The sequence below is a fragment of the Gnatocerus cornutus genome, chromosome 4 (assembly GCF_029298725.1).
Source record: "Gnatocerus cornutus isolate USDA-ARS CGAHR chromosome 4, icGnaCorn1.1, whole genome shotgun sequence".
Classification (NCBI taxonomy): Eukaryota; Metazoa; Arthropoda; class Insecta; order Coleoptera; family Tenebrionidae; genus Gnatocerus; species Gnatocerus cornutus.
Window position 1 is genome coordinate 18690255 of NC_142236.1, and position 27774 is coordinate 18718028.

The 27774-nt window shown below is 31.0% G+C and overlaps 3 protein-coding genes across 3 annotated transcripts; 1 reads left to right on the forward strand and 2 right to left on the reverse strand.

The window, feature by feature from the left end:
- The first annotated feature begins 1354 nt into the window (after positions 1-1354).
- LOC148176537 (uncharacterized) lies at positions 1355-6093 on the forward strand. The gene is made up of 7 exons (XM_088034161.1): positions 1355-1482; positions 4014-4359; positions 4435-4556; positions 4608-4738; positions 4792-4937; positions 4990-5046; positions 5090-6093. Exons 3-7 carry the CDS (start codon positions 4503-4505, stop codon positions 5257-5259), a joined length of 558 nt encoding a protein of 185 aa, XP_087890287.1. The 5' UTR covers positions 1355-1482; positions 4014-4359; positions 4435-4502; the 3' UTR covers positions 5260-6093.
- A 2572-nt stretch (positions 6094-8665) lies between these two features.
- On the reverse strand, positions 8666-14055 carry LOC148176538 (cytochrome P450 4C1-like). Its single transcript, XM_088034254.1, has 9 exons — positions 13865-14055; positions 13622-13816; positions 13393-13575; positions 13274-13343; positions 9687-9813; positions 9447-9641; positions 9236-9398; positions 9010-9189; positions 8666-8963 (listed from the first exon to the last, which is right to left on the reverse strand). The coding sequence occupies exons 1-9, from the start codon at positions 14034-14036 to the stop codon at positions 8800-8802; spliced, it is 1449 nt and encodes a 482-aa protein (XP_087890380.1). The 5' UTR covers positions 14037-14055; the 3' UTR covers positions 8666-8799.
- Positions 14056-17064: 3009 nt separating this feature from the next.
- LOC148176539 (uncharacterized) lies at positions 17065-17807 on the reverse strand. Its single transcript, XM_088035130.1, has 4 exons — positions 17748-17807; positions 17544-17689; positions 17312-17502; positions 17065-17267 (listed from the first exon to the last, which is right to left on the reverse strand). The coding sequence occupies exons 1-4, from the start codon at positions 17805-17807 to the stop codon at positions 17065-17067; spliced, it is 600 nt and encodes a 199-aa protein (XP_087891256.1).
- Positions 17808-27774: the final 9967 nt, after the last annotated feature.

Consider the following 27774-nt stretch of genomic DNA (forward strand, 5'->3'; position numbering starts at 1 on the left):
CAGGTGTTTCGGAAAGTCGCACACCACCATGATAGTATATAATATACTTTATTTCCAAAATAAATCAAGTATGTAGAGGAACAGCACAAAATACAAGGTGTCCGGAAAGTGGCGCATACTTAAACTAAAGACGGACATCCTGTAGTTATGAAAAAAAAATTAATGTAAATTTAAAGCATAATTACGCTCAAATCATCGGACAATGCCATAAATCACCAAAAAATGTTTAAAAAAAGTCCATGTTTTCAATTTTTTGGTATTTGATGGATTGAAGAGTAAAAGTTTAATTCCAAAATTAACAATTTTTGTGCAATAATTTCACGTTCAACAATTTTATTAAAAAACGGTGATGAACAATATTAGGAATAGTTCCGAAAGTGAACTGAATAGAAATAGTTAATTATTTACAATGAAAAATAAGAACTTTGGGCCCGATTTCAAATCAGTGGCGCAAAATTGCGTTGACGCAGTTGAAGATACCTTTGCTCCCTACCATCGCTAAATTATCATTTACAATGTCAGGATTAATATGAAGGTTTACTGCTTTAATAACTATGTATTATCAATTTGTACCTACAGGGAATTAAAAAAAAACGATACTTTGTTCAATTTAGCTCAACTTTACCTCAATTATTCGGTCACAGCGTTTTCGCAAAAGTTTTTTTAATGAATAAATAATAATTTTACACAATACAATAATTTACACATTATTTGGTTTACCCAAAAATAAACAATTCCACGTTATTGAGTTTTGAAAAATACATTCTTACTATGCTTACTGATAAAACGGCATTTTTTCCACAATTTGCGTACAATCAAAAAAGACAATTAATATTTTTAACACATTTATATTAAAAAAATATATACAGGGTCCGGCAACACTTGTGTCCACCCCCAAAATCGTCTTTAATTTTAAAGATAAAATTTTACAAATTTGCATACGCTTACAGTTGACAAAGCTCTAGAAGCTGACGCAAAAATGTGCTTTTTATCACTGATAGTTTAGGCGTCGCGACGCCTTAAAAATGTAACTTTTAGTTAATTATGTTGTGTGTTAAGTTGTGTTATCAACCCCTAATTTATTTTTTTTTCAATATAAATGTGTTAAAAATATCTCAGGTGTCATTTTAGATTCAATGCAAATTGTCATAAGTAATATAACGAGTAGGCTTGAAATTGTCGGAAATTTTTCCGACAGACGAGTAGTTTTTTCGACGATCAATTGTCTGGAGAAACAAACTACGAGTACTGGAGGAAAAATTTCCCACAATTGCGAGCTCCCGAGTTATATTCGTCATGAGAATTCAACGAACTGACAAGCAACTGACAGCTCGCGTGGTATTTTCGCGTGGAATTGTCACTCTCGCGTGGTATTTTCGCGTGGAATTGTCACTGAAAATTGCACTCGTGAAATTTCCAGAAAAAGTTTGTTGTGATTGGTTGATTTGAAAAAATTAAAGTCTCTGATAGGTCGAACCTATGGTGAGTTGAATTCTCACTGAAAATTTCACTAGTGAAAATTTCCAAGAAAATTTTGTGGTGATTGGTTTAATTGAAAAAATAAATGTCTCTTATTAGTCGAATCTATGATGAGTTGAATTCTTTTCAAAATTTGAGAAAAAAATGCTGTTTTATGAAGTTAGTTTCCAATTTCATTACGTCAAAATTGGGAACTACGTTTACACCCATCTGTCAACATCTTGTCTCACAAATGACATCTATCCTTTGGTTCGTTTTTGATTGTAACAAGTCTTTCCTGGTGAAATTGTCGCTTTGTCGAGGTTAATTAACCATTTCTGGTGTTCATAAAGTGCAACTTGTCCGTGTTAATCAAAATAACCTTTATAAGAGAGAATGAAGTGACTTATGAAAGTTTGGTGTAAACGTAGTTTGCCACTTCGCTGTCATAATTTTGAAAACTAACTTGATGAAACAGCGTTTTTTTCGTAAATTTTAAACAGAATTTGCATTAGATTTAAAATACAAACTCAGATATTTGTATCACAGTTATGTTGAAAAAAATTGAATTTGCGAATATTTCCGCAAAAACTCAAAAATCGCTAAAAATTATACTTTTTAAGCGTCGCGACGCCAACCGAACCGTGATAAAAAACAAATGTTTGCGTCAGCTTTTAGAGCTTTGTCAACTATGAGCGTATGTAAATTTCTAAAATTTTATATTTAAAATTAAAGACTATTTTAGGGGTGGACACAAGTGTTGCCGGACCCTGTATATTGAATGGTTCTAAAAACCCTCACAAATAGATAAAAATTACGCTTTTAAGGCGTCGCGACGCCAAAACTATCGGTAATAAAGAACAAGTTTTTGCGTCATCTCCTAGAGCTTCTTCGACTATCTATTAGCGTATGTAAATTTTTAAAATTTTACCTCTAAGACAATTTTGGGGGTGATCACAAATGTTGCCGGACTCTGTATCAGAGATAAAAAAATATTATTTCTCAATACACTAGCTACAAGTACCTTCGATATTTGTTGCCGAGAGCGACCAGTTGGGTCTTTATCTGGTTTTACCCGATAGCAGTTTATTACAATTGGGCGGATCGTCAGTGACCCCCTAGTGAGCGGTCGTAAATTATGAGATTTGAAGATGATCATTTGCGTTAGTTGTACTGTTGGATGCCTATTTTTGATTTGTTTTTTTATTAATAACTTCAAAATTATAGCATAATGACAAAAACAAAAATGTCACCTCCATAGAGGTTTTAATTCTCCACATGTTGGTATTTTTTTAACGCTTCATATTCCTTAAAAACGAAAAATGGGAATTTCAGTTTTTAAATTAATTAAAGTCAAATTTTTCACTTTTTCAAAATTTGAAGATGTCACCTCCATAGCTCTACTTGAGACGCATACATACAGAGGTCGAGCGATTTTTCAAAGTCCAAAATGCGCTTTAAAAACGAAAAATCGTAAGCCATATACCGGGTATATGCGTAGCGTAGAGCCTTAACTCTTTTTGGTAGTCTCGGAAACCACCCAATTACCCCTTTTCACGGTGGTGCGCCACTTTCCGGACACCTGGATAGATATATATGCCTAGATAGGCACTAACTTAAAAAACATGCCAACGGAAATAACTTGATATTCGAAGGATCTTATTTGTTGCACGTTAAAATTGCACTCCTATTAGCGTCATTTGAGACGATTAAAAGCTCACACAAAAATTGGCTGAATTTCAGAACTGATTTGCACGTACGTTTATTTTTATATACTCTCATAATGAATAAGAGAAACAAAATATAATGTCTTTTATGGCAGTTTGCAACGAAATTGATCACACAGTAGTTTTAGATATACTATATTAAAGCTATGAATAAAAACAATCGGAAATATATCTTTAATTTGAACGGTTTTAACTTTTTTGTTTTGAATATTTTTTTAATAAACCGGTTAAGTGGCCGCCCCCAATGAGTGGCCGCCCGCGTGCAAGGCACGCATTGCACATATGGACGGCTCGGGCCTGCAAGAAATGATACTTTTAAGAGTTTAAGAAACTTGGTGTAAAGCACTTTTTGTTCTTTTTTTTGATACAAAATGTCACTAACTGTGAAAAACGTGATGTCTGACAATGAAATTGTTATAAAAAGTTTATCCAAATAAAGTTTGATCGTTTGTAAAAGAAAGATTCAATATTAGTTAAAGAAGCACTTATTTCGTTTTGGTTTTTAATTTTGACTCAGGAAAGAATTAGCATGGACGCGTTTTTTTCATCACCCTGTACAATTTTTCGCAAATAATCAAATTGCATGCTTACTTGAAGTCGATGAAGATTATGTGCGAACTTATTTATTCTAAATTGTCTTCAGGATAAATATTGATCTGTTGTTGATGTTTCTGTCTTGATAACTTCTTGGTATTTTTCCATTAATTTATTATTTGTTTTTCATATTTTATTATTCTCTTTCTTATAATTTTGTCAGGACATATTTTGTATGTTACGTCTCCTAAAACCTCTGTAATTCTCGCACTGAGTCTTGTCTTTCTCTTTTAGTATTGGGCGACACACTGTATTCTGTTTATATAGAAAATTAGGCACGAAACCTATAAAAATATGAAAAGCAAAATGAGATATGAGAAAAAATCTGAAAACTTCAACCAAAGACGGGACAAGAAGAAGTCGAAGAATAATGCACAGAATTAAAGACCAAAGTAAAGACTTAACTTTCCACTGGTGATAACAAAACTACTATTCCAATTAAACTTTAAACTGACCATGAGCATACCTTGAGTTGATTGTAGCCACAGAATAACAAACCAGTAATAAGTGATGCGCAGTATTACCACCAAGCTAGTTTTTTGAATATACGTGCCGAAAATTCAAATTAAAGTTGAGAATGGTAAGAATTTCCCTGGCCTAAAACTGGACCTTGAAAACGGTAAGCTAATTTCACTGTTAAATATTTTCGTTGCAGCTGACCAGCCCCCACCCATCTCCAATTACCACCTAAACGTGTTTTTTCATGCGCCAGTCTTGAAGAAAATGAGAGAAATTATTTTGTTTCTACTTTGCTTCATTCTGTTGGACATAAATCTGGTGAGTAACAAGGATTGATACTTTTGGTGTCATATTTTTTTTCACAAGTAGACTAGCGCTGACTTTATTGTATGTCGAGCGGAACGAAATGAAGATGGACTGAAGAAAATTGATTATTGCGATGTCGATGGCCAATATTGCTGTGATACTGGGTGTTGCCCTAAAAACAAACATTTGCTACTGTAAGTACCACCATCTAACCGCATTGAAAGGATTTATAGTATATTTTATGTAGTATCTGCTTACTGCTGTCAAGCGCCCTATTCATTTGCTGCTTATACAACTGCATTAAATGCTGCCGCAACACTGACTTTGCGAATGACGCAAACCACAGAATCACCACTTTTCTCGTACCACGACCTCTAGTCGAACCAGATTTACGTAAAAAAATTAACTGATCACTATCAAACTTGGTAAAACTTAATTTTTTTAGGAGTTGGTACCATTGGAGTTCCTGAATTCAGACTGACAATGCCACCAGCCCGAAGCAGTAAGAACTGAAAATCTAAAAGTCGCGGTCTTATCTTTTTTAGTTTCTAGGGAAAATGGTCCGCCTCCGGCTTACGATGCTGTTTTTGGTCTTAATGTGCCGTTGGGGGCGGGTGATAGGCTTCCGTCGTATGAAGACGTGATGGAGGGAAGAGAGAAAAATGGGACTGTGGGGGTGGTGGGACCGTGCTTGAGGAAAGAGGACCAAATTTAATTTACTAGATGATTTTTGTTTGGGTTTTTTTTTATTATGTAAGCCTCTAGACCCTGATTTATTAGACTGTAGATTTTTGGTTTTCTGTATCTATTTTAAAACAGTTTTTTCTGGTTGTGTAATTTCATTCAATTCTAGTCATGTATTTTACTAAAATGTGCTAGAAACTTGTCTTCAAAATAAGCATTGCCAAAAATTGTGTTTCTTGCTTAAAATTTTCGAATTTCTGCAAATTTTAGTAATTCAGTTAATGAGAATAGACCATTAAATTTTGCATATTTAAGAGCTAATATTTAATAATGCAAAAAAACTTGAGAAATACGATATCGGTTTTTTCTATCTATCGTAGTTTCGAAGAAATTTAGCATTAAAAATTTCGAAACTAAAAATTTTCTATCCAAAATTTTAATCGACCCACTTATTTATTGTCGTATGTGAATTTTAAGCTCTCTCTAGAATCTGCGTAAACTGGGCTTTAACAACGCAAAAATAAGCGAGAAATTGACTGAAGAAGTTTGATGTAGTTTTAGACATGACAGTTTTTCTTTAAAAATCAATTTTATGACTTCCGGAAGATCTAAGAACGAATTCTTGGCTAAAAATCGCGAGAAGATGGATAAAACCGTTTCTTTCGATTTGTTGTAGTTTTCAATATATTGAGCACAAATTGTTACGAACCTTAAAAAATTTGACTTTTTGGCGACTACCCAAAAATTGAAACGATAATTTCTGAGTTATTTGTTGACGTACAATTTTGGCTTGTGCGTAAAATTTTGCGTTAATAAGTCATAATAACATAAGTTTGTTTCATAAATAAACTTGATAGTGATAATATGTTTTCTGGTGTTTTTTCCGTTTTTGGATAGTTTTGAATTCTCTTTTGAATTGGTTTTTGATGATTTTTTTTAATTGTTCTTTACGATTTGGTGCTATTTTTCAATAATGGAGGTTCTCAAATTGTGAAATTGAAAGTCTTTTTAGATTTTCAAAAATCCTAAATTTATAAATCAAAAATATCTCCAAATTTTAGGACCCAAAACTTTTAATTAAAAATTATTTGATTTTGATTCTTTTTCGGATTTGGTTTTGGAATTCATTGAATTTAAAAATTGAGTTTTATAAAACTTCTATTAGAAACATGAGCACTTCTAAGTTTTTTTTGCATTTTTTAAGTACACTACTTACATTTTGTTTTACAAAATTTTTGAATGAATCTTAATATTAACGCTTCTTATGAGAGTATTCATCCGAAATCTTAAAAATTAAGAAAATTTACTTCTTACGATCTGTTAATTAGTTGTGCTAAATTTCAAAATTTTGGAACAAAAAACAGAATTTTAAAAATTGTTATATTGAAGATGACCCAAAACGTTCCACCACTTTTTAAATAACCCCACAATTTTGGAAGTCTTTATCCTAAAACAGAAATATTTAGAGATTTTACCTCTTCCGGCTCGGGGCTCGTGGCATTTTGCCGTCTTGGCCCTATTGTTACGCCACTGCACACTAGTGACTTTTACTTTCGGAAATGGAAGTACAAAAACATGAATCATCTAAATATGTGGAATACGTCACTTTTTATGAGGTTGTAGAAAAATGGCATTTAGAATAGATAAGAAATGAACTATTTTCGAAACTTATGGTTTCTTCCTGATGATGAAAGGTCGTAGGAAAAATAGTGTACATAACTCGTCAAAAAGTGTCTTTTTTGCACTCGTGTAAAATCTCTGTAAAATCAAAATTTTAAAAAAATATATAGGTAATATTTTATTATTGGTGATGTTATTTTTTGTTATGGGAAAAATTAATTAATTTACACCATTTTCTAATAACTACTCTAAGTTTGCCAGTTTTGATCTAAAAACAGTAAAATTTGTAAGTTTTCTTACTTTTGAATTGTTTAACTTGTCGTAACTTCCAAAAATATGTCAGCTAAAAACAAAATTTTTGGAACTACTTATTGGAAGACGAATCGAAAAGTTCCATCATTTTCTGTTAAAGTTTACAACTTTGGAAATTTTAATCCAAAAACAGTAAAATATTGAGATTTTATTACTTTTGATTTGTTGAACATTTGTGTTAAGCGGTTTGACACGATCACATTCTTTCTCAAATTTTTATTCGTAAATAAATTCAAATAAATATTCTCGTGACAAACAGCAAAATGGGATAAAATATTTTTGCAAAAATATATGCAAACATTTTTTAAAATGTTTCATTTTTCACAATTCCGCGCAGTAACAATGCGCCAACTGATGAAAATAAACCCCCAAACTGGAAACATTTTTTTGCATTAATTTTGTGACAAATTTTGAATGTCAATTTGAAAGAAAAATTCTCAAAATTTTATTCGTAAAAATTTGAGATAAGATGTGATCGTGTCAAATCGCCTTTACATTCAAAAATTTTAGAGCAAGAAATTAACCGTTTGGAAATTTTTAATTTTGAAGATGAACTTGAAAGTTCTACCACTTTCTATTAAACTACACTACTATGAGAGTTTTCATTCAAAAACAGTAAAATTTGAAAGTTTTATTTTACGACCTGTTTATTAGGTGTGCTAAATTTCAAAATTTTAGAACAAAAAACAGAATTTTTTTTGAAATTTTCTAGAACGTTTTATACTTTCAATTAATTTTAATTTTGAATTAGGAAAATTTGCAAATTGTACTTTTTACGATTTGTTTGTAACAAAGTTTTCAAAAATTTTTATTTTTAAGGCAAACTAAAAATATCCACCACCTTCTAAAATATGTAATCTAAATTTGTCAGTTTTAGACCAAAAACAGTAAAATTTGGCGGTTTTACAGTTTGCAATTTGTTTATTAAATATGCTAGATTTCAGAATTTTTAAAAAAATTATTATCAAGATAAACCAAAAATGTTCACTACTGTCTAATAAATAGCAAAACCCCCCTTTTAAAGTTTTAATCTAAAAATAGTAAAATTTTAGGATTTTATTTCATTTGACTTGTTGATCAATTGTGTTAAATTTCACAATTTTACAGCATAAAACCAAAAAACCAAATTTTTGGAAATTCAGAATTTTGAAGGTGAACTTAAAGAGTTTCACATTTTTATTAAACTCTACAACTATTCGAGTTTTAATTCAAAAACAATAAAATTTACAGGTTTTACTACTTTTGACTTGTTTAACAACTGTCCGAATTCCAAATTTTGAGAACATTTTTTGATTTTGATTTAAGTGTTTCAAATGTTTCTTTATTAGTTTGTTATTTCAAGTATTTGATTCTGTAGATTCTTTAGGCTTATCAAGTCGAGTTTCTCTTGAGTTTACTTTAATCCATGATTAAAAGAATTCTTGTGGGATCATTAATTTAATTTTGTCTCCCAAAAAGTGATTATGAATAGGAGAATTTTTAGAGAAATTTTCTTTGAGGTCCAGTAACTTTAACACAGTGCTATCGTCTACTTTACTAAATTGACTGAATTTAACTACAGAATATACGGTTCGTTCAAACAAAATTTGTCTTTTTTTGTAGCACACTCGTTTTAATTTGATCACCCTATAGAATTCCTTCATCTTTTTCGTAATTGCACCGGAAAACCATCCTTAGGTTTCTGTACCAGAAGAAACACTGTTTCGACTTCATCCAGCGACTTGTATGGTCCCGGAAGAACTTCAAAATTTTGGATAATTTTTGATAATAAAATCTTAACGTTCATGATAGCATATTTGAAACCTGCAACCACATCTTCAGCTAAAATTGTAAAGTTTCGTGTTGTTACCAATGCAGTTCCTAGGTCCGAAACTAAACGGCAGATATGAGCATCGTGGTCTCTTTTGAACTTCTTCAGGTAAAAACCTGTTTGGATCAAACTTGAAGGGATCTGGCCAGTATTCTGGATTTCTGTGAATGTGTTGGATTAGGTTGATAACACCGCTTCCTTCTGGATAGACTTGGCCGTCTAAAATAGTTCTAATTTTGTATCTGGATCAAAGTAAAGAGTTTACCTATTTCGACGGTTTTATCTACATAGCGTAAAACGAATGGAGCTGGAGCAAGAAGTCTCATGGTTTCTTTAACGACTCGTTCCAAGTAGTCTAAATTGTTCAAGTTTTCGAAAATTAGTTGTTTGTCGTCCAAAACAGTCTTCTGTTCGTCGTAGAGCTTCCTCTGGAAATAAACAAGGAGTTGGGCGCCACCAAAAAGCATCTTACCTACTTGAACTTCTGGATAAATGCTCATTACTAATAGAACACTACCCACAACGATCGCTGAAGTTTCACTTCCTGCAATAAAAAGAAACGCAATTTCCTCTTCAAGTTCTTTCGTTGGATAATCTTCTTTAACTGCACGGCTAATGAAATCATTTTCATCACCGTCTTTAGAGGACGAATTTTGATGACGTCGAATTGTCTAAAAGGCGAATATGACTCGTTATTTTTTGTTTCAATAACATACTTCTCTGATTTGACTCTTGAAAAGATCCACCAAGACGGCTTGTTTTTTGTATTTCGAGCTTATCTTCCAAAGCCAGTCAATATGGTGGAGAGGGTTGAGCATTCGTTCGACAATTAGTTCTTCATATCTACGACAAATGAGAAGAAGACCAAAGCTGTGAATTTTAGTTTTTCTGTTAATTGAAAATTTTAGTAATTGACTTCGACCCAGAAATATATATATTTTTTATTTTAAATTCATGTAATTTGGTATTCTCAATAAACACCTCTAAAGTGATAACCACACCAAAGTCTCAGTGTTAAAAATGGTTAAAAATGACATTTTGGTTTTCGAATTTGACTCAGAAAATAAAAATTAGAAAATTTTGGTTTTTGAGTTTGACTTAAAAAAAATCATGGCATTTAGTACACTGAATGAACGGCTCTAAAGTGATAAGCCTACCAACTTTTATCGCCATAGAGTTAAAAACTATTGGATTTGTAAAATTTAATCGAAAATTTTTGGTTTTGGGTTTTTGACCTGGAATAGAATTTTTTTTAAATGTTTATTTTTTATTCTAAAAGCTTTTAGTATACTTAATAAACGTCTCTAAAGTGATAAACATATCAAATTTTATCACTTTAGTGTTAAAATTGTAGGATTTGTAAAATTTAATAGAAAATTTTTGTTTTTGGGTTTGACCCAAAATTGCCAGTTCTCAAAATTTTTATATCTTGTTTAAAATGTAATGTGGTACAGTTAACAAACGCCTTTAAACTAATACGCACACTCGATTTCATTACGTTGGCGTCAAAATTGTCCGGTTAATAGAATTTCATAGAAAATTTTGTTTTTTGAGTTCAACTCAAATGTTTATTTTTTGTTCTAATTTCATGGCGTTTGGTACACTGTATAAACGTCTCTAAAATGATAAGCATAGCAAATTGTATCGCTTTAGTGTTGAAATTGCCAGATTTGCAAAATTTCATAGAAACTTTTGGTTTTTGAGTTTGATCTAGAAATGAAAAATTCTAAAAAAAATATTTCTTGTTCTAAAATTACGTGATTTGGTTTACTCCATAAACATCTTTAAAGTTAATAAGCCCAATAGATTTCATTGCGTCCGATTTATAGAATTTTATAGAAAATTTTAGATTTTCAATTTGCCTCAGAAATGAAAAACTTTCCAAAATGTTTACTTTTTGTTCTAAATTCATGGCATTTGGTACACTTAATACTTTAAAGTGATAAGCATAGCAAATTGTATCGTTTTAGTGTTAAAATTGCCAGATTTGCAGAATTTTATAAAAACTTTTGGTTTTTGAGTTCGACCCAGAAATGAAAAATTGTAAAAAAAGTATTTCTAGTTCTAAAATCACGTGATTTGGTTTACTTCATAAACATCTTTAAAGTTAATAAGCACAATAGATTTCATTGCGTCGGATTTATAGAATTTTATAGAAAATTTTGGATTTTGAATTTGCTTCAGAAATGAAAAACTTTCCAAAATGTTTACTTTTTGTTCTAAATTCATGGCATTTGGTACACTTAATAATCGCCTCTAAAGTGATAAGCATACCAAATTTTTTTACTTTAGTGTTAAAATTGTAAGGTTTGTAAAATGTAACGCAAAATTTTTGTTTTTGGGTTTGATGTAGAATTAACAAATTCTCTATTTTTTATATTTTGTACTAAAATGTTGTATTGTGGTCCAGTCAACAAACGTCTTTAAAATGACACGCACACTCGTTTTCATTCTATTTGCATTAAAATTGTTCAATTTATAGAATTTTTTAGAACATTTTAGTTAATGACTTTAACCCACAACTAAAAAATTTTCAAACAAAAAATTTCAAAAAAAAAAATTTTTTTTGTCCAAAAATTATATAATTCGGTACACTCAACAAAAAATTGTTTGGTTTACAGATTTTCAAAGAAAATTTTTGTTTTTGGGTTCGATGTAGAATTGCAAAATTCTCAAAATTTTTATATTTTGTTCTAAAATGTTGTAATGTGATCAGTCAACTAACGCCTTTGAAGTATACCGCACACTTGATTTCATCGTTTTGGAGTTAAAATTGTTCAATTTATAGAATTTCATAGAAAATTTTGGTTATTGATTTTGTTCTAGAAATAAAAAGATCTCAAAAAAAATTTTTGTTGTTTAAAAATCATGTAATTTGGTACACTCAACAAACACTTGAGTAATAAGCTCACTTGATTTCATTGCGTTCGCGTTAAAATTGTTCAATTTATAGAATTTCATAGAAAATTTTGGTTTTTGAGTTCGACTCAAATGTTTACTTTTTGTTCTAATTTTATGGCGTTTGATACACTGATTAAACTTTTCTAAAATGATAATCATAGCAAATTGTATCGCTTTAGTGTTAAAGATTGCCAGATTTGCAAAATTTCATAAAAACTTTTGGTTTTTGAGTTCGACCTAGAAATGAAAAAGTCTAAAAAGTAATATTTCTTTTAAAATCACGTAATTTGGTTTACTTCATAAACATCTTCAAAGTTAATAAGAACAATTGCGTTAGGGTAAAAACAGATTTATAGAATTTTATAGAAAATTTTGGATTTTGAATTTGCCTTAGAAATGAAAAAATTTCCAAAAGGTTTACTTTTTGTTCTTCAATTCATTTGGTACACTTACTTAATAATCGCCTCTAAAGTTATAAGCATACCAAATTTTATCACTTTAGTGTTAAAATTGGAAGACTTGTAAAATGTAATGCAAAATTTTCGTTTTTGGGTTTGATGTAGAATTAACAAATTTTCAATTTTAATTTGTTCTAAAATGTTGTAATGTGGTACAGTCAACAAACGTCTTTGAAATTATACGCACACTCGATTTCATTGCATTCGCATTAAACTTGTTCAATTTATAGAATTTCATAGAAAATTTTAGTTATTGACTTCGACCCACAAATAAAAAATTTTCAAAAAAATTTCTTTTGTTCAAAAATTATATAATTCGGTACACCTAACAAACGCCTGTAAAGTAATAAGCGCACTAGATTTTATTGCGTTGGCGTCAAAATTGTGCGGTTTATAGGTTTTTAAAGAAAATTTTTGTTTTTGGGTTGGATGTAGGACTGCAAAATTCTCAAAATTTTTATATTTTGTTCTAAAATGTTGTAATGTGGTACAGTCAACTAACACCTTTGAAGTAAACCGCACACTTGATTTATTTCATCGTTGTGGAGTTAAAATTGTTCAATTTATAGAGAAAATTTTGGTAATTGACTTTGTTTCTAGAAATGAAAAGTTCTCAAAAAAAATTTTGTTGTTTAAAAAACATGTAATTTGGTACACTCAACAAACACTTTTAAAGTAATAAGCTCACTTGATTTGATTGCGTTTGCGTTAAAATTGTTTGATTTATAGAATTTCTTAGACAATTTTGGTTATTGATTCGACCCATATTCAATAAAATTTTTCATTGTAATTTGTATGTAATTTGTAAAATGTAATTTGGCGCACTCAACAATCAATAAGCACACTTGATTTCATTGCGATGGCCTTCAAATTGTTCGATTTTCATAAAAAAAAAATGGTTTTTGAGTTCGACGAAGAAACTAAATGCAAGACAAAACTTTTACCTGATAAACATCGATATAAACATTGAGTTTTCTTCTGGTAGTGTTGTCACATCCACATCTCCGATCGTTTCTAAGAAAAAAAGTGACTAAACTGTATCAAAACGATTGGGAAATATCACCAAAAACAGTATCTAACGTCGTGGTCCAAAGAAGTGGTAATAAATCGTCTGTCTTTCCACAGTAGAGCTCCAATTCCGTCGCCATTTTGTCCGCCATTTTAACCTGAACCTCAAAAAACGAACTTAAAATTTTTTGGCTGAAACTTCGATTCAAGTTTTTTCTGCGCGGTTGCCACTTATGGACTGAAAATGACCATTACAATCAGTCTTAAATTTTCGACATAATTACAGCTCGTTGTGAATAACGAAGAGAAAACTTGGTCGATAAATTTGTAAACTAGAATATTCTCTTTTTGTAGACAATTAGTCAGTATAAATTCCACATGATTGATTTTTGAGGTGACGATATACATTTGAGACCCCATCCAAACCCTGAAGACTGGAGGGTAAGTTTGGTTCATTTTTGACCCCGACTCCAAAAATCCTACAAATAAAGTTTGTTCTGTTTTAAGTAAAACTAACCAAAAGTTACCTTCTTGTCCGGACAACAAAAGAGAAGGACTTCCAATAATAGGCAATGACAGGGGTCCTGGCAAAAGCCAGGAATGGTAATAAATCCATCGGCGTTTCCACAGAAACTTGGCTAGAAGAAGTAAGCACAAGATAATCGTAAGCCACGACAAAACGGAATTTAGTTCGGTCATCGTAGAACACAAATTGATAAATCGGGACAAGAAAGAGTATTTATAATCTGAATCAAGGTAAAGAAAATTTTGCCTTACTTGGAAATTGATGTAATTAACGAGAGAGCGGACTTGTATGCACGAGAATTTCAATTTAAGAAAGTCATCTAATTTAGAAAAATGTTTTGTCTTCATTGGTATACATATAACAACCATTATTAGCATGATTTATATTGTTCTGATCGTGCAAAAAACGTAATAAGCACCACGGGCGATATGGGGATTTGTGCCCTTTATAAAACGAGTATACCGCCATAAGTAACTATTTGAATCTTTTTAGATTCTATTTATAATAATAAAAAAATCGCGTTTCAGCAATTTTTTAACCACACGGGTGTTTTTTATTTTAGTCAATATAACCAATTTATTTGCATATCTGCTACAAAATGAAACTATTATTTATAAATACATAGAAATACCTTGAGTAAGGTCCATTAAACATGAATAATAATTTATTTATCGGGTTTTTTAATTTTAGAAAAATTAACATTAATATCAAAGTATTAATAACATTAAGTAAGACTATTTAACAAGGTCTTGGATCTTAAAAAAAGTACTAAAAAATTAAAAAAATGGTGGCACGCATACAATTTAGAAACAAGAGACAGTCGAACTCAAAAAAAAATTTTCTGTTTAGAAATCTGCTGAAAATTATCACAAAAAGTTTACAAAAAAAATGTTTTTGTTAGTTTATTTGCCAACTTTATTTCTTATTCGAAGAACGAATTTATTTAAAGGTATAATCAATTCAAAAAAAGGCAATTAGAAATTAAAAAAAATATGAATTAATAAATAGATACAAAGAATAAAAAGTAATTCCAATCATTATTATTTTTCTATGAAATCTATTTTTAGGCAGCATTTAAAACCGTTTTGCTTTGTTGTGCTCGTTTTTACATTTTGTATGTCGTTTTTTATCTCTCTGTTATGTTTTCGTCCATAAACGTTCCTCACTTAGCCCGCTAAAAACTAAGAAGTGTAAAGTCAAGTATTTCTGAACCAAACACCGTGCGATCAACAATTATTTAGATTTAAGTTATAAAATTTTTGCCCTTTGTCGCCAACTAAAAACTTTTGCTTTTAATTTGGTTATTTGTTAACGCACGTGAAAAATTAGCACAGTTTTGGATTCTGCGTGAAATTTTGCGTTAAATAAGTATTGATACAGTTTGGTATTTTTTTTTAAACGAATGGAGGTGTAGCCAGAAAAACAATTGAAATTTATCTTAATATAAAAGTTTGATTTGCTCATTTACGAGTAGTTTCTGGGTCGAACTCTAAAATCAAAATTTTTTGTGAAAATCGAATAATTTTAATGCCAACGCAATTAAATCTAGTGTACTTATTAGTTGAAAGGCGTTTGTTAAATGCACAAAATTACATTATTTTTGAGCAAAGGGACTTTTTTTTGAGAATTGTTCATTTTTGGGTCGAGCTCAAAGACCAAATTTTCTATTGAATTACGCAAATCTGACAATTTTAACACTAGATCAATGAGATTTAGTGTGCTTATCGCTTTGGAGGTGTTCATTGAGTGTACCAAATTTAATGATTTTAAAATGAAATAAGTTCTTATTTCTGGGTCGAAGTCAATAACCGAAATTTTTAATTAACTGAGAAACTGAAATTTACAGCTTTTCGTCTTCTAAGACCTCTAAGATAGATATACGTATATAAAACCGCCGAAATACAATACAATACAAGTGGATGGACGAAAAGGATGAAGTAATTCTATAGAGTGATCAAATAAAAAGAGTCTGATACAAAAAAGTGGATCTTGACTTCATTTGAACGCACGGTATACTATTTAATTAAATTCAAGCCAATTTAGTAAAGTGGACGATGGCACTGTGTTATAGTTACTGGAGGTTTAAAAATGCATAATGTAATAGAGAGAGCTGGAACTTTTAGGTTCGTCTTTAAAACTAAGAATTTCCAAAAGTTTCATTTCATGCCGTAAAATTTTGGAATTTAACACAATTGTTCAACAAGTCAAAAATAATAAAACCTTAAAATTTTACTCTTTCTGGATTAAAACTTTTGAAGTTTCGGTATTTGTTAGAGAGTGGTGGACATTTTTTGTTATCTTGAAAATTAACATTTTTAAAAATTTCGGTTTTTGTCGTAAAATTTTGAAATTTAATCTATAAATTAATAAACAATTTGTAAACAATAAAACCTTTAAATTTCACTGTTTTTGGATCAAAGCTCCCAAAGTTGTGGGGTTTAATAGTAAGTGATGGAACTTGAAGGAGGTCAATCAAAGTAAGTAAGTTGCCAAAATTTTGTTTCTTGCTGACATAATTTGGAATTTAGCACAATTGTTAAACAAGTAAAAAGCAATAAAACCTCAAAATTTTACTGTTTTTGGATCAAAACTGACAAACTTAGAGGATTTATTAGAGAGTGGTGAATATTTTTGGTTTGTCTTGAAAACAAAAATTTCATTTTTTTTTATTTTGAAGTTTAGCACAACTAATAAACAGATAGTAAGAAGTTTGTAAGTTTTTGTCCTAAAACAAAAATATTTTGAAAGTTGTGGAATGAAATAGGTTGTGAAACTTTTGTCTGTTTTTTATTTTAAAATTTTGACTGTTATAAACAAATCGTAAAAAGCAAAATTTGCAAATCTTCTTTTTTGGAATTAAATCTCCAAAACCTGGCGGTTATTTATTGAGGTACTACGTGGACATTTTCCACAGATTTTTCAGTTTTCTCTAATTTATGGACATCCTAAATTCTCGATGTAATTTTTCAGGTCTGTGAGCTTTTTCAAATCCTGAAATCTTCTTTAGATTCGGATTTTTTTTTCTTTTTTTCTGAATTCTCTAAACCGACATTTAAGATTTTCTGAAAATTCTAAGATTTAGCTTCTTCAGATTCTTTAAATCTTATTCTTGTCCTCAAAAACACAATAAAAGACATCCATATGTAACCAACTGACATTTTTTGTTTTTTTGTAATACAAGTTTTAACATTTGATTCTTTATTATGCTGCCGTTTCGTCCTTCTCCTCTTGCGTCTCTAACTTTGGCACCGATTGTATCGACGGAAAGTGAATAGCGACGTTATACGTCGGTGGCGGCGTAAGCGTCATATACGCCGGAGGCGGCGTTATTGGAGTCGCCGGCATAAACGGCACATGAATATGAGCATTATTAATCCCTTCGAAATTAAATCGTTCCAAACCATCTAAAAAAAAATTACAAACTATTTTCTATCTCCTCTTTTCTTACCTCTATGTTGGTTGAACGACAACATTAAATTAACTTCTTGTGGTTGCGTGCTAACGCGACTAAAAGACCTCTCAGTCTGTCGTTTCTTCTTGGTCAACTTCTTGTAGCAGTACCGCCCGAAAAAGTAAAAGTAACCGAATGCGATTAAACTAACCAAAAACCAGACGAAAGGTGACATGGAACCACTGGAACTATGGAAAAATTATCACGTTTTTGGGATTGGGTGTCTTACCCCCATTTTGTGAATTCAAGGGGGTCTTTTATTAGGCAGCAACCCTGGTCACAGCATTCGTACTGTTGAGACTTGCAATGGTAAATTGTTGTGATATTAATGGGGAAATTCTTTGATTTTTCTTTGACGAAACAAATTTCGCTTCCCTGGAAATTTTTTGATTTTGATTTCGATTTTGTGTTTTGAGAAGAGAAAAAAACTTACCAAAATTGTAGTGACAATACAAGCTAAATAAATAATAAAATATATAATATCTGGGGGCATTTTGAGAAATCACATTTTAACTGTTAAGAAGTGAAAGACAATTCACACTTGTGAAACTTCTTGATATGTGGAAGATAAGGAAAATATTAAATGTCATGTAATCTAGCGCAAATATTGACAAAGCATATAATTTTGCGTAGTTAACATGTTTTATTTTTATATTAGAATGGTAGCGAATTAAAATAGACGCTTCATATCTTCGAATTTTATTTTCTCTAATTTCATTTATTTGTTTGTTTTCTTCTACTTTCTCATTTTCTTTGTACTATTTCTCAATTCAGATCATCAGATTCAGATTCATCTGCTCCTTCAGAGTCATAAAAATTCGGAGGTAAATATTCTTTGCATTCTTTGTATTCTTCATTTGCATAAATTTTCGGCGGCGATGGTGGCGGCGGGAATGTAAAAATTGGAGGAGGCTCGGGTCTTAACCATTCAAGCATTTCAAAACCTACAAATCCCACCTTCGTTAAACTTTCCTTAACCTAGTTTTTCCTGCAGTTTTTTTTGTAGGCGCCAAATTTAAAATGCGGCTCTGTGATTGGACGGTTAGCAATACTTGCGGAATGTCAAACAAGAACTGTCAGATGTAAGTAAGTAAATTTGGCACTTTTCGCACTTGTTATGTAAATAGTTATTATAATATACTATTCTAATCAATAATTTTTTACCTGTAATTTCGTTGAAAATAACTTCCGGTGGTTCATATTCGCACATCTTCTCTAATAATCTTATGCACCAACATGCACAGCACCAAATGACACCGAAGATTATTAAAGTGTTGAAAACCCAAAGGTAAGGAGTCATGGTATCACTGGAACTACAAAAAATTTACAAACCGAACACACTTTTGTTGAGATTGCTTTCAAATAGGAAAGAAATAAGTGCCTTGCTTATGACAAAAGATTTAAAATTGACTTTTTTGCAAACTTTTGAAGAAAATAATGCCTACTTTTTGTATGAGGCAAACTTTGGAATAAAAGGGTTTCAATGACGTTTAAGTGACAATTTACTTATAGTTTATTAAAACGCAGCATGCAAGCAAGATAAACAATTGCTTTATTTATTAAATGCCAGACTTTGCAAGAAGCTTTACAACGCTGCACTTTTAAGATGTCTAGTTTTGATGAGGAAAAGATTGGAGAAACTTTCCAGTTAGTTTTTCATACAGAGGCTAGTACAAGTTTGCCTACAATTGCTCCATGGACTGAAACATTATTAAGAAAATGTTTTTCTAATCTGTTCTGCAGAAAAAAAGAATTCACATCTACATCTGCTCTAAGGAATAGAGAAAATTTAACCGAATCTAAAGGGTCTATAGATTCTTAAGAACTTAGAGCCCGATTTCATGTTGACTTGCGGCACTGCAAATCAGAGTTGCGCCTTAGCAACCTCAATCAAATTGCTGCTACCTTAGCAATCACCACAATTTTGCGCCACTGACTTGAAATCAGGGTCTTAAAGTTTTGAGTCTAGAACGTTTAGAAAATCTATGGGAAATTTTGAAAATTTAAGCAAACGAAGGAATTTCGAAAATCTAGAAGAAATCTAGAGAAGTGAGAAATTTTAAGAGAATCTATAGAGTCAAAAGATTCTAAAGCACTTATTAAAGTTAGAAACTCGGGTGAGGTTCTAGAAATTTTGTAGAATGAAAATTTAGTCTAGATTATCTTGACATTCTAAGAAATCAGTCTAGAGAATCTAAAGGGAATGTAAAGAGCCTAGAAAATAATATAGTCTAGTTGGTCTAAAAATACTAGATTAAGACTAAAAAATATACTGAGTAGCTAGAAATTTTAGAGAATCTAAAGGGTGTTTCTAGCAAACCTAGATAATCTAGAGAATCTAGAAAATCAATTGAGAATCTAAAAACTTTGCAAAATATAGCGAGATTATTCACCCTCCTAGAGAATATCGAAATTTTAGTGGAAATCTAGAGTCTGAGAATTTATAGGATATCTAGAGAATTCTGGCAATTAAACGAAATTCGAAAATCAAAAAGAAATTTATAGAGTAGGAATTATAAGGGCATCTAAACGGTTAAAAAATTCTAAAGCACTTAAGGTTAAAAACTCCTAGTAAGAATAAAAATTTACTCTAGATATTCTCGGCAACCTAAGGAATTAAATATCTAGAGGATCTAGAGGGAATATAGAAAACTCAATGAATTTAAAGTATGTACACAAAATAGACAATTTAAAGGGAATGTAAAAGGTCTGAAGTATCAAAAGAATTTAGAGAATTAAGAAAGAGAAGTGGGAATGTTTGGAGAATTTAGAGAAAATGGCTAGAGAATTCAAAGAATCTACAAAATAGAAAAAATTTAAAAAGAATCTAGAAGGTTTTAATATACAAAAGGGAGTCTAGAAAATTTGAGAAATTTTGAGTGTCTAGCAAACTTAGATAATCTCGAAAATTTAAAAATTCTATTGAAAGAATCTGTTGGGAATCTAGAGTTTAGGCAAACTAAAATCTAAAAAATCAGAATGTAGAATATTTAGAAAAGATCAAGAGGCTCTAAAGATTTTAGACCTTTAGAAAGTTTGGGGAATTTATAAGGTGTTTAGCAAGCCTGGAAAATCAAAAAAATCTGGTAGAAATGTAGAGAATTTTCAGGAAGTCTAGAAAATACTAATAGAATTAGAATAATTAGAATTAGAATTAGAATAGAACTTAAGGAATTTTGAAAATTTAAGGAAAATTTTGAGAATTTGTACTGAATGTAAAAAGTATGGAGAACCTAGAAAATCGAAAGAATCTAGAAGAACTTAAAGGGAGTCAAGAAAATGTTTTTGGCCTTGAAAGTTTAGAGAATTGAAAAGTAGTCTCGCAAGTCTAGAATCTAAGAAATCTAAGGATTTACAGAAATGTAGAAAATACTTAGAGAACTTACCTATATGCGGTGTAAAGAGTCTATAAAATGTAATTAAAGAAAAGTTTAAAAATAATTTAGTAATTAATCTAGAGGAAATGTAGACAGCTTAGAGAGTTAAAATAATCTACAAAATGGAGAAAATTTTAAAGGATTCTAGATGGTCTCAAGATACAAACGGGAGTCTAGAAAATTTACTTGAAGTCTAGAAATTTTGAAGGATCTTAGAGTGTAGCAAATCTAGATAATCTAGAAAATCAGTGGAAGTTTAGAGTCTGGGAAGTTGTTGGAAATCTAGACGCTTCAAACAAAATAAAATGTAAAAAATCTACAGAATGTAGAATCTTTGGAGGGAATCTAGAGGTTCTAAAAATTTTTGACACTTTAGGAAAGTTTGGAGAATTTATAGGGCGTTTAGAAATTTTGAAAATCTGTCGGGAATGTAAAGATTATAGAGAATCTAAAAAGAATCTAGAAGAACTTAAAGAGTCAATGTATTTGGCCTAGAAAGTTTAGAGAATACAAAAGTAATCTGGCAAGTCTATAGAATTTAGAAAATCTAAGGATTTGCAGAAATCTACAGAAAACCTAGACAACTTACCAACATACTGTGTAAAAAGTTCATAAAATCTAATTATTTGAGAGAACAGGAAAAGTTTAAAGAGACTTTAGTTTAAACAATATAAACATTTTTAGTAAATGTACTGACAATTTAGAGGCTGTTAAGCGAGCCTGGCTTCGTTTTTAATTTCAAGGATAATAATTTGCAAACTTGCATACGATTATAGTTGATCAAACTCCAGAATCTATCATTCTTCTATCATCCTTACCTACTTTGGCTTCGCGACACCTAGGAAGTGTAATGTTTAATTTTTAAGTTTTTGTAGAAACACTGCTTTTAAATCTAATATACATAAAGCGTGCAAACTATTGTTTCTGTGTTGTTTTCGCAATTTTTTGTTTTATTTATTTTGCTTCTACTGCGAAAACAAAGCGTGTGCATTTATCATCTTTTTGGTACTCTGGGGGACCACTCAATTATTCCCTTTCAAGGTGGTGTTATGAATTTTTATAATACTGGTGCGCTACTGGAATAACCATGGTCAAATTTGTTGGACGAAGGTCACTGAGAAAATGGAAACGAAACCACGTGCGTTTGCGAAATTTTCTGTTTAAGGTAGCCATCGAGTGGAGTTCCAAAAATGCAATTTTAACTGACAAAACTTCTAAGACTTTTGTCTCCAAGGAGCAATAATAAAGTTTAAAAAATCAACGGTTTAGCAGGTTCTGTTTTCAAGAAAAAGAGCAAAAAAAAAAGTAAGTTGTGGTGGGGCTGAATAATCTAAAAAACTCAAATAACTGACCGAAATTGAAGATCTAAAATTTGACTATGAAAAATAGATGTAAAAAACTTGCAAAACCGAACTTAAAGAAGTAATCTTGTAAAGTAAAGTAAACCAATTTTTTAGGTTTTTTGAAAACATTCTACAGTATGTCTGGGGATTGAGTTCACAAGAGGGAAAAAAAGTTTATATTCCTTTTTACAAAAAAATGACATTGAATAACATTTTTTGCTTATTTCAAAACAGATAAATCTGCAATTAAAATTTCAAAATTATTAGTTTGTACTCTTAAAATTAATTTTTTTATTATTTTTATTTATTAAATTTTGTAATCGCATTTAAATAATAGCAGGCTGTGGATTCACAATATTAAATAGTGCGTTAAAGATTAAAAGAAAATTCACTCAATAATGAGTAAGTATTAAAAAACTGGAAAAGAAATGCAATTGCATCCTTAATAATAATTGAGAAAATTCGAAACTTTTAAGGAATTACGAGTTAGAATTGAACTATGTAATCCGGTCAAAATAGACATTTCAAATAACAAAAACTCCGACAGAGCCAAATATTTGTGGAGACCATGGGTACACCAGTAGAAATAAAATGCCAAAAGTCCCCATAGATCCCATGTGTGCTAAAAAAGTTATTCAAGATCAAAGGTCAAAATTTTCGGTTTTTATGATTTTTCTCGAAAACGGTAAGTTTTTTCGAAAATATAGTTCAAACAAAAATTGTAGATCATAAAATTATCTACAAAAAAGGTCCTTATACTTTTTTCCTAAAGATCACCATTCCTAAGATATTTCCGTTCTAAAAGTTTAAAAAGTTACATTCTTAATAACAATTTAATGCATCAAATACAATTGTTGTGGTTGGTGAAGATGTTGATTTGTTCATACTAAATACCAAAAAATAGTATTTAGAAGTTTATCTGGAGCAGGTGGGAGTATAGTTTGAATCGGTTCCAAAGTATTATCTGTTAATTTCCAACCCCAGTCTTCGGGGTTCAGTTGATTGCCTAGCCATGTCTGAACTTGATAGTATACTCGATACAAGTGTTGATGAGCAGAAGCCGATGTTGGAGGAAGACAAGATAGTTGTACTTGTTTTTTGTTTCGTGTATTTTTTACAAAAGTCAAATATCTATACTTGTCAATACAATTAATTTTCTTTGGAGCTCCATAAACTGCAAGGAGAAAGTGAATTCCTTTTGTGATTATCGTTTGAGGAGAAGAGTCAATTTCTTCAAATACTTTAGCGCAATAAATTACATCCTTTTTTTCAAATAATTTCAATACTGATGTTTTTCCTCTTCTGAACATTGCTGATGTAGTATCGCAGCCGGTTATCGCATGTAAAAATAAAATATCGTTTTGGCATTTTGGATAAGCAGATAAACTTTTTGAAGAATACATTTCTGTTCGCTGTTGAGCCCTCCCAGGTTTTAAAAAGTAAATAATTGTATCAATTGGAGTCCGGGCAGTAAGAAGTATCAACAAATCAACATCTTCACCAACCACAACAATTGTATTTGTTGCATACAATTGTTCAAGGAATGTAACTCTTTAAACTTTTAGAACGGAAATATCTTAGGAATGGTGATCTTTAGGAAAAAAAGTATAAGGACCTTTTTTGTAGATAATTTTATGATCTACAATTTTTGTTTGAACTATATTTTCGAAAAAACTTACCGTTTTCGAAAAAATCAAAAAAACCGAAAATTTTGACCTTTGACCTTGAATAACTTTTTTAGCACACATGGGATCTATGGGGACTTTTGGCATTTTATTTCTACTGGTGTACCCATGGTCTCCACAAATATTTGGCTCTGTCGGAGTTTTTGTTATTTGGTCAATATTTTTATGTCTACTTTGACCGGACTAATGTGCTAAAACAGGTAATGAGTCAATCAAATAGTGGAAATTAGTTTGAGTTAAGGAACAAATTTCATTTCTTTGACATTTTTGCAAAGTTAAAAATAAAAAAGTTCTTCGTTATTTTTTGTTTTCTTCGATTTTAAGAACACAACTTGATAATATTAAAGTTTTAATTAAATATTTATTTATTTTAAATTAAGCAAAAAATATTCCTTTGTCATTTTTTTGTAAAATGAAAAATAACGTTTTTTTTCCTTTTGTGAACTCAATCCGGGGACATACTGTATAATTCAAATTCATTTCTACATAACTGCGATAAAAATATCTCAGTTTTTATATTAAATATCATGCAATTTGGGTTTAAAATTTGAAAAAAAAAAACCGATGTTTTATCAAGTTAGTTACACAAATCTATCATTATGTGAGTCCAACAATGCGGCAATTAAAGTGCTAGTTCGCTAAAACAGTGTTTTACGGATTTAAACGAGTCTGCTAAAGTTTTGTGTTTTATACCCAGACAATTACCTGCCATTAATTACTCACTCTACATATAATCTGTGATTCTAAATACCCTCAAACCGAGATAAAATAATACAACACTTATTATAAAACCAAATCAAACAGAAATGATAACACTTTCAACACAGCAACGACATTGTTCCCAATTCCAGTCATTTTCTTCATAGAAAATCGCGCAGACATGTTATCACCAAAATCAACTTTATGCGTCCTTCTGTACTCTCTCCATGTTACCACCGTAAGTATTCAAAAATCCCCTAAAATTCTACTAATCGCTCGTAATTCAGTCCCACGAAACCTGCAAACTCTCATTCCCAGAGGATGACTCTTATGAATACTACTACGTCAAAAAATCAGAACGAGAAGCCCTCTGCGCTAGAGGGTTCAAAGTTTGCTGCCCTGATGGGTGCTGTCCAGAAAATTTACTCCTCTCCATACTGTGGTAAGTCTAAAGGTCAAAACTCCTTAAACAAAGAAAATTTCAGGAAAATTAGTATGACGATCTTATTTATTTTTATTGGTGTGATTATATGCATCTATGGCTTTTATTACTTCTATGAGAAGATTATGTCAGTACGGAAAGATGATATGAGGTGTAGTACGTCAACGCAAATGCAAATATTTAATGTTGAAAATAGAAATCCGTCGGCACCGGTGGATACTCGACCTGGTACAAAACAGTGTTGGAGGAACCGAGATTTTAAAAATTATTTCTTGTAGATGTTAGGAGTCATCGGATCACGCCGCCTCCGCCGTATAATGATGCTGTTCTTCTTCCTGCGGTGCATGGAGAGAGGGTGCCGTCGTATGCGGAAGCGATGAGGGCGGATGTTGAAAAGAAGAGATTTTGACGGATGTTATGTTAACTGTGGCTTTTGGAGGTGTTGGGTTTCACTGTACAACCACTAAAAGAAATGAGAATGTTAAAACAAAAAGAGTTTTTGTCGTACAAGACAGATTTTAATTACTTTTTTTAAATTGACAATTTGGAAATAATTGTACAATCAAAATTTATAGTTTACAATGTCTATAGTTCTAAAGTTTTGTGTTAGTTGGGAAATTCTAGAATATTTATTTGATAGAATTTTAAGATTTCTTTAAATTCTGTAAATCTCCTAATATGTAAATTTTTCGACAAAAGTTTTTTTGATTTTTCTAAAGCGAAATTTTCATAATTTTTAGAAAGTGAGCGAAGCGAACGAGTGCCCCGTTGATTGTCGAAAAAACTACTTGTTCTTATGTCGGAAAAATTTCCGACAATTTCGAGCTTTCTTGTTATATCGTGTGATTCATTAAATTTCCATTCTAGGTAGGCCGTGTATTTTGGACGTGCGTTGACTTCTTGTTCGATAACTGGCAAATATTAAATCGAAACTACTGTAATGGTGTTAGTTACGACATGAATTTTTTTCTCAAAGCCAACTGCGAATGGAAATTTAATAAATCACACAATATTACTTTTGAAAATATTCTAAATTATTTCTCGTTCTATACACCGTGGTCCACGAGTGATAATGAGCCTGATCAAACTCAAACTGCAACCCAACATACATTTTCATAGCTGTCGTAGATATTTGAAATGAACGTCAAAGTTGACAAATTTTTTAGAACAATTTACTCACGCTGTTATGCTTTTAATTTATGAAGACTGCTAAGTTTTAGCATTGCTTTTACCAGCTTTAGGTTTTGTCGGAGGAGATGCCATTCCACATGCGATTAGAAACTGTCTTGAGTGAAAGAATTTGTCGAAACTCTGACAGCTGTCTGGTTGTAAATATAAATTTGGCAACGAATGCTATGAAAATGTATGTTGGGTTGCAGTTTGAGTTTGGTGTATAAAAATTTCAAAACAATTTGCAAAACCACAAAATTTTCTTAATTATAAAAGTGTAGAATCATTATAGATATGCAGACCAAATTGCCAAAATCTTATTGTTACTAGCTTTCCGAAACAGAAGTCTAAATCTTCCCAGATTAGATTTTATTTGTTGGCCGTTTATTAATGGCTATATTAGAGAATGATTTTCTCCAAAATGTTAAAGGATCATTAATAAATTTTTACTATTATAGGCATTTACTCGTGCTGCAAACAGTTTCGATTTATTAATCGACTTTATTAACAAACTAGTTTATAATAAATATTGTGTCATTTGAATGTCTTAGAATTTTTTACGACTGCTTTCATTTTTTTATAGAAGGATTTGTTCGTTTCTTTCTGGAAAATTCAAAGTTTTGAATACATCAGAAAAAAATCAAAATTAATTGTATAGAAGTCGAAGAAAACCTGAGCGATTTGAATCAACAAATCAAATAACAATTCTACTAAATTTGAACCTTCAAAATTAGACGGTTTTTACATGATTTATGTAACTTTATCAATTTTTCTAAATTTAGAACAGTAAGTAAAAGTTTAACAAATTCAAACAACAACAACCTTTCTTCGGTATCTAAATTTTTGCCCGAGTTCTCAGGATTAGCAGTTTTATCTCACGACAACACACGATAAGCTGCCAGCACGTTATATTGATTGACAGGAACTAATAGCAATCAAATCAAGGACAACACTTTTTATATAACTTTACTTTTTAGTTATTGTTTATTAACATGATTTATTGTTTTGATCGTGCAAAAAACGTTATAAGCACCACGAGCGTTTTCGTTTTTGGAGACATCGGCAAATGACCTTACCGTTCTAGATGATTAAATAACAATTTAAGAAAGAAATTACGATTTTATAAGAATTTTAAAGAAAAAGGGTTTTTTGGCCTCATGAATTATGAACGTCAAATTAACATTCAAATGACATCTTCGGAAACATTATATTTACAAGCGCCTTGGACGTTTACACACGCCGTGCGTTAAAAATTGCCCAAATCGTCTGATCTTCTGATGCGTTTATAAATTAAAATCACTTTACCATAATGAAGATTGATCACCAAAGTGGAATCTACCTAAATTCTTATCTCAATTAAGACAATATTTCTATTTTTAAAGTCATATTAAAACTTTTTTATACAGCGCCATCTTGTGTACTTTTTGTACACCAACTACAAAATTGACAGAATTGACAGATGATGAAATTTACAAATGTCGGATGTGACAGTTCTCATGAATTTTGAAAAACCCAATGATTTGAATTAAAATTTTTCGGCCAAAAAGTTTAATACAACTCTTGTGCGTTAACCATTTTACAGCGCTCAATCATTAAAGCACTCCGGCTACGCCGTCGTGCTTCAAACTGATTTCGCGCTGTAAAATGTAAGTTACCACACGCGACTGTAAATAACTATTGGGGCTCCAGCGACGTGCATCGTTTCACAGACCAAAATGGATTTGTCGGTAGTTCAAAATTGTCA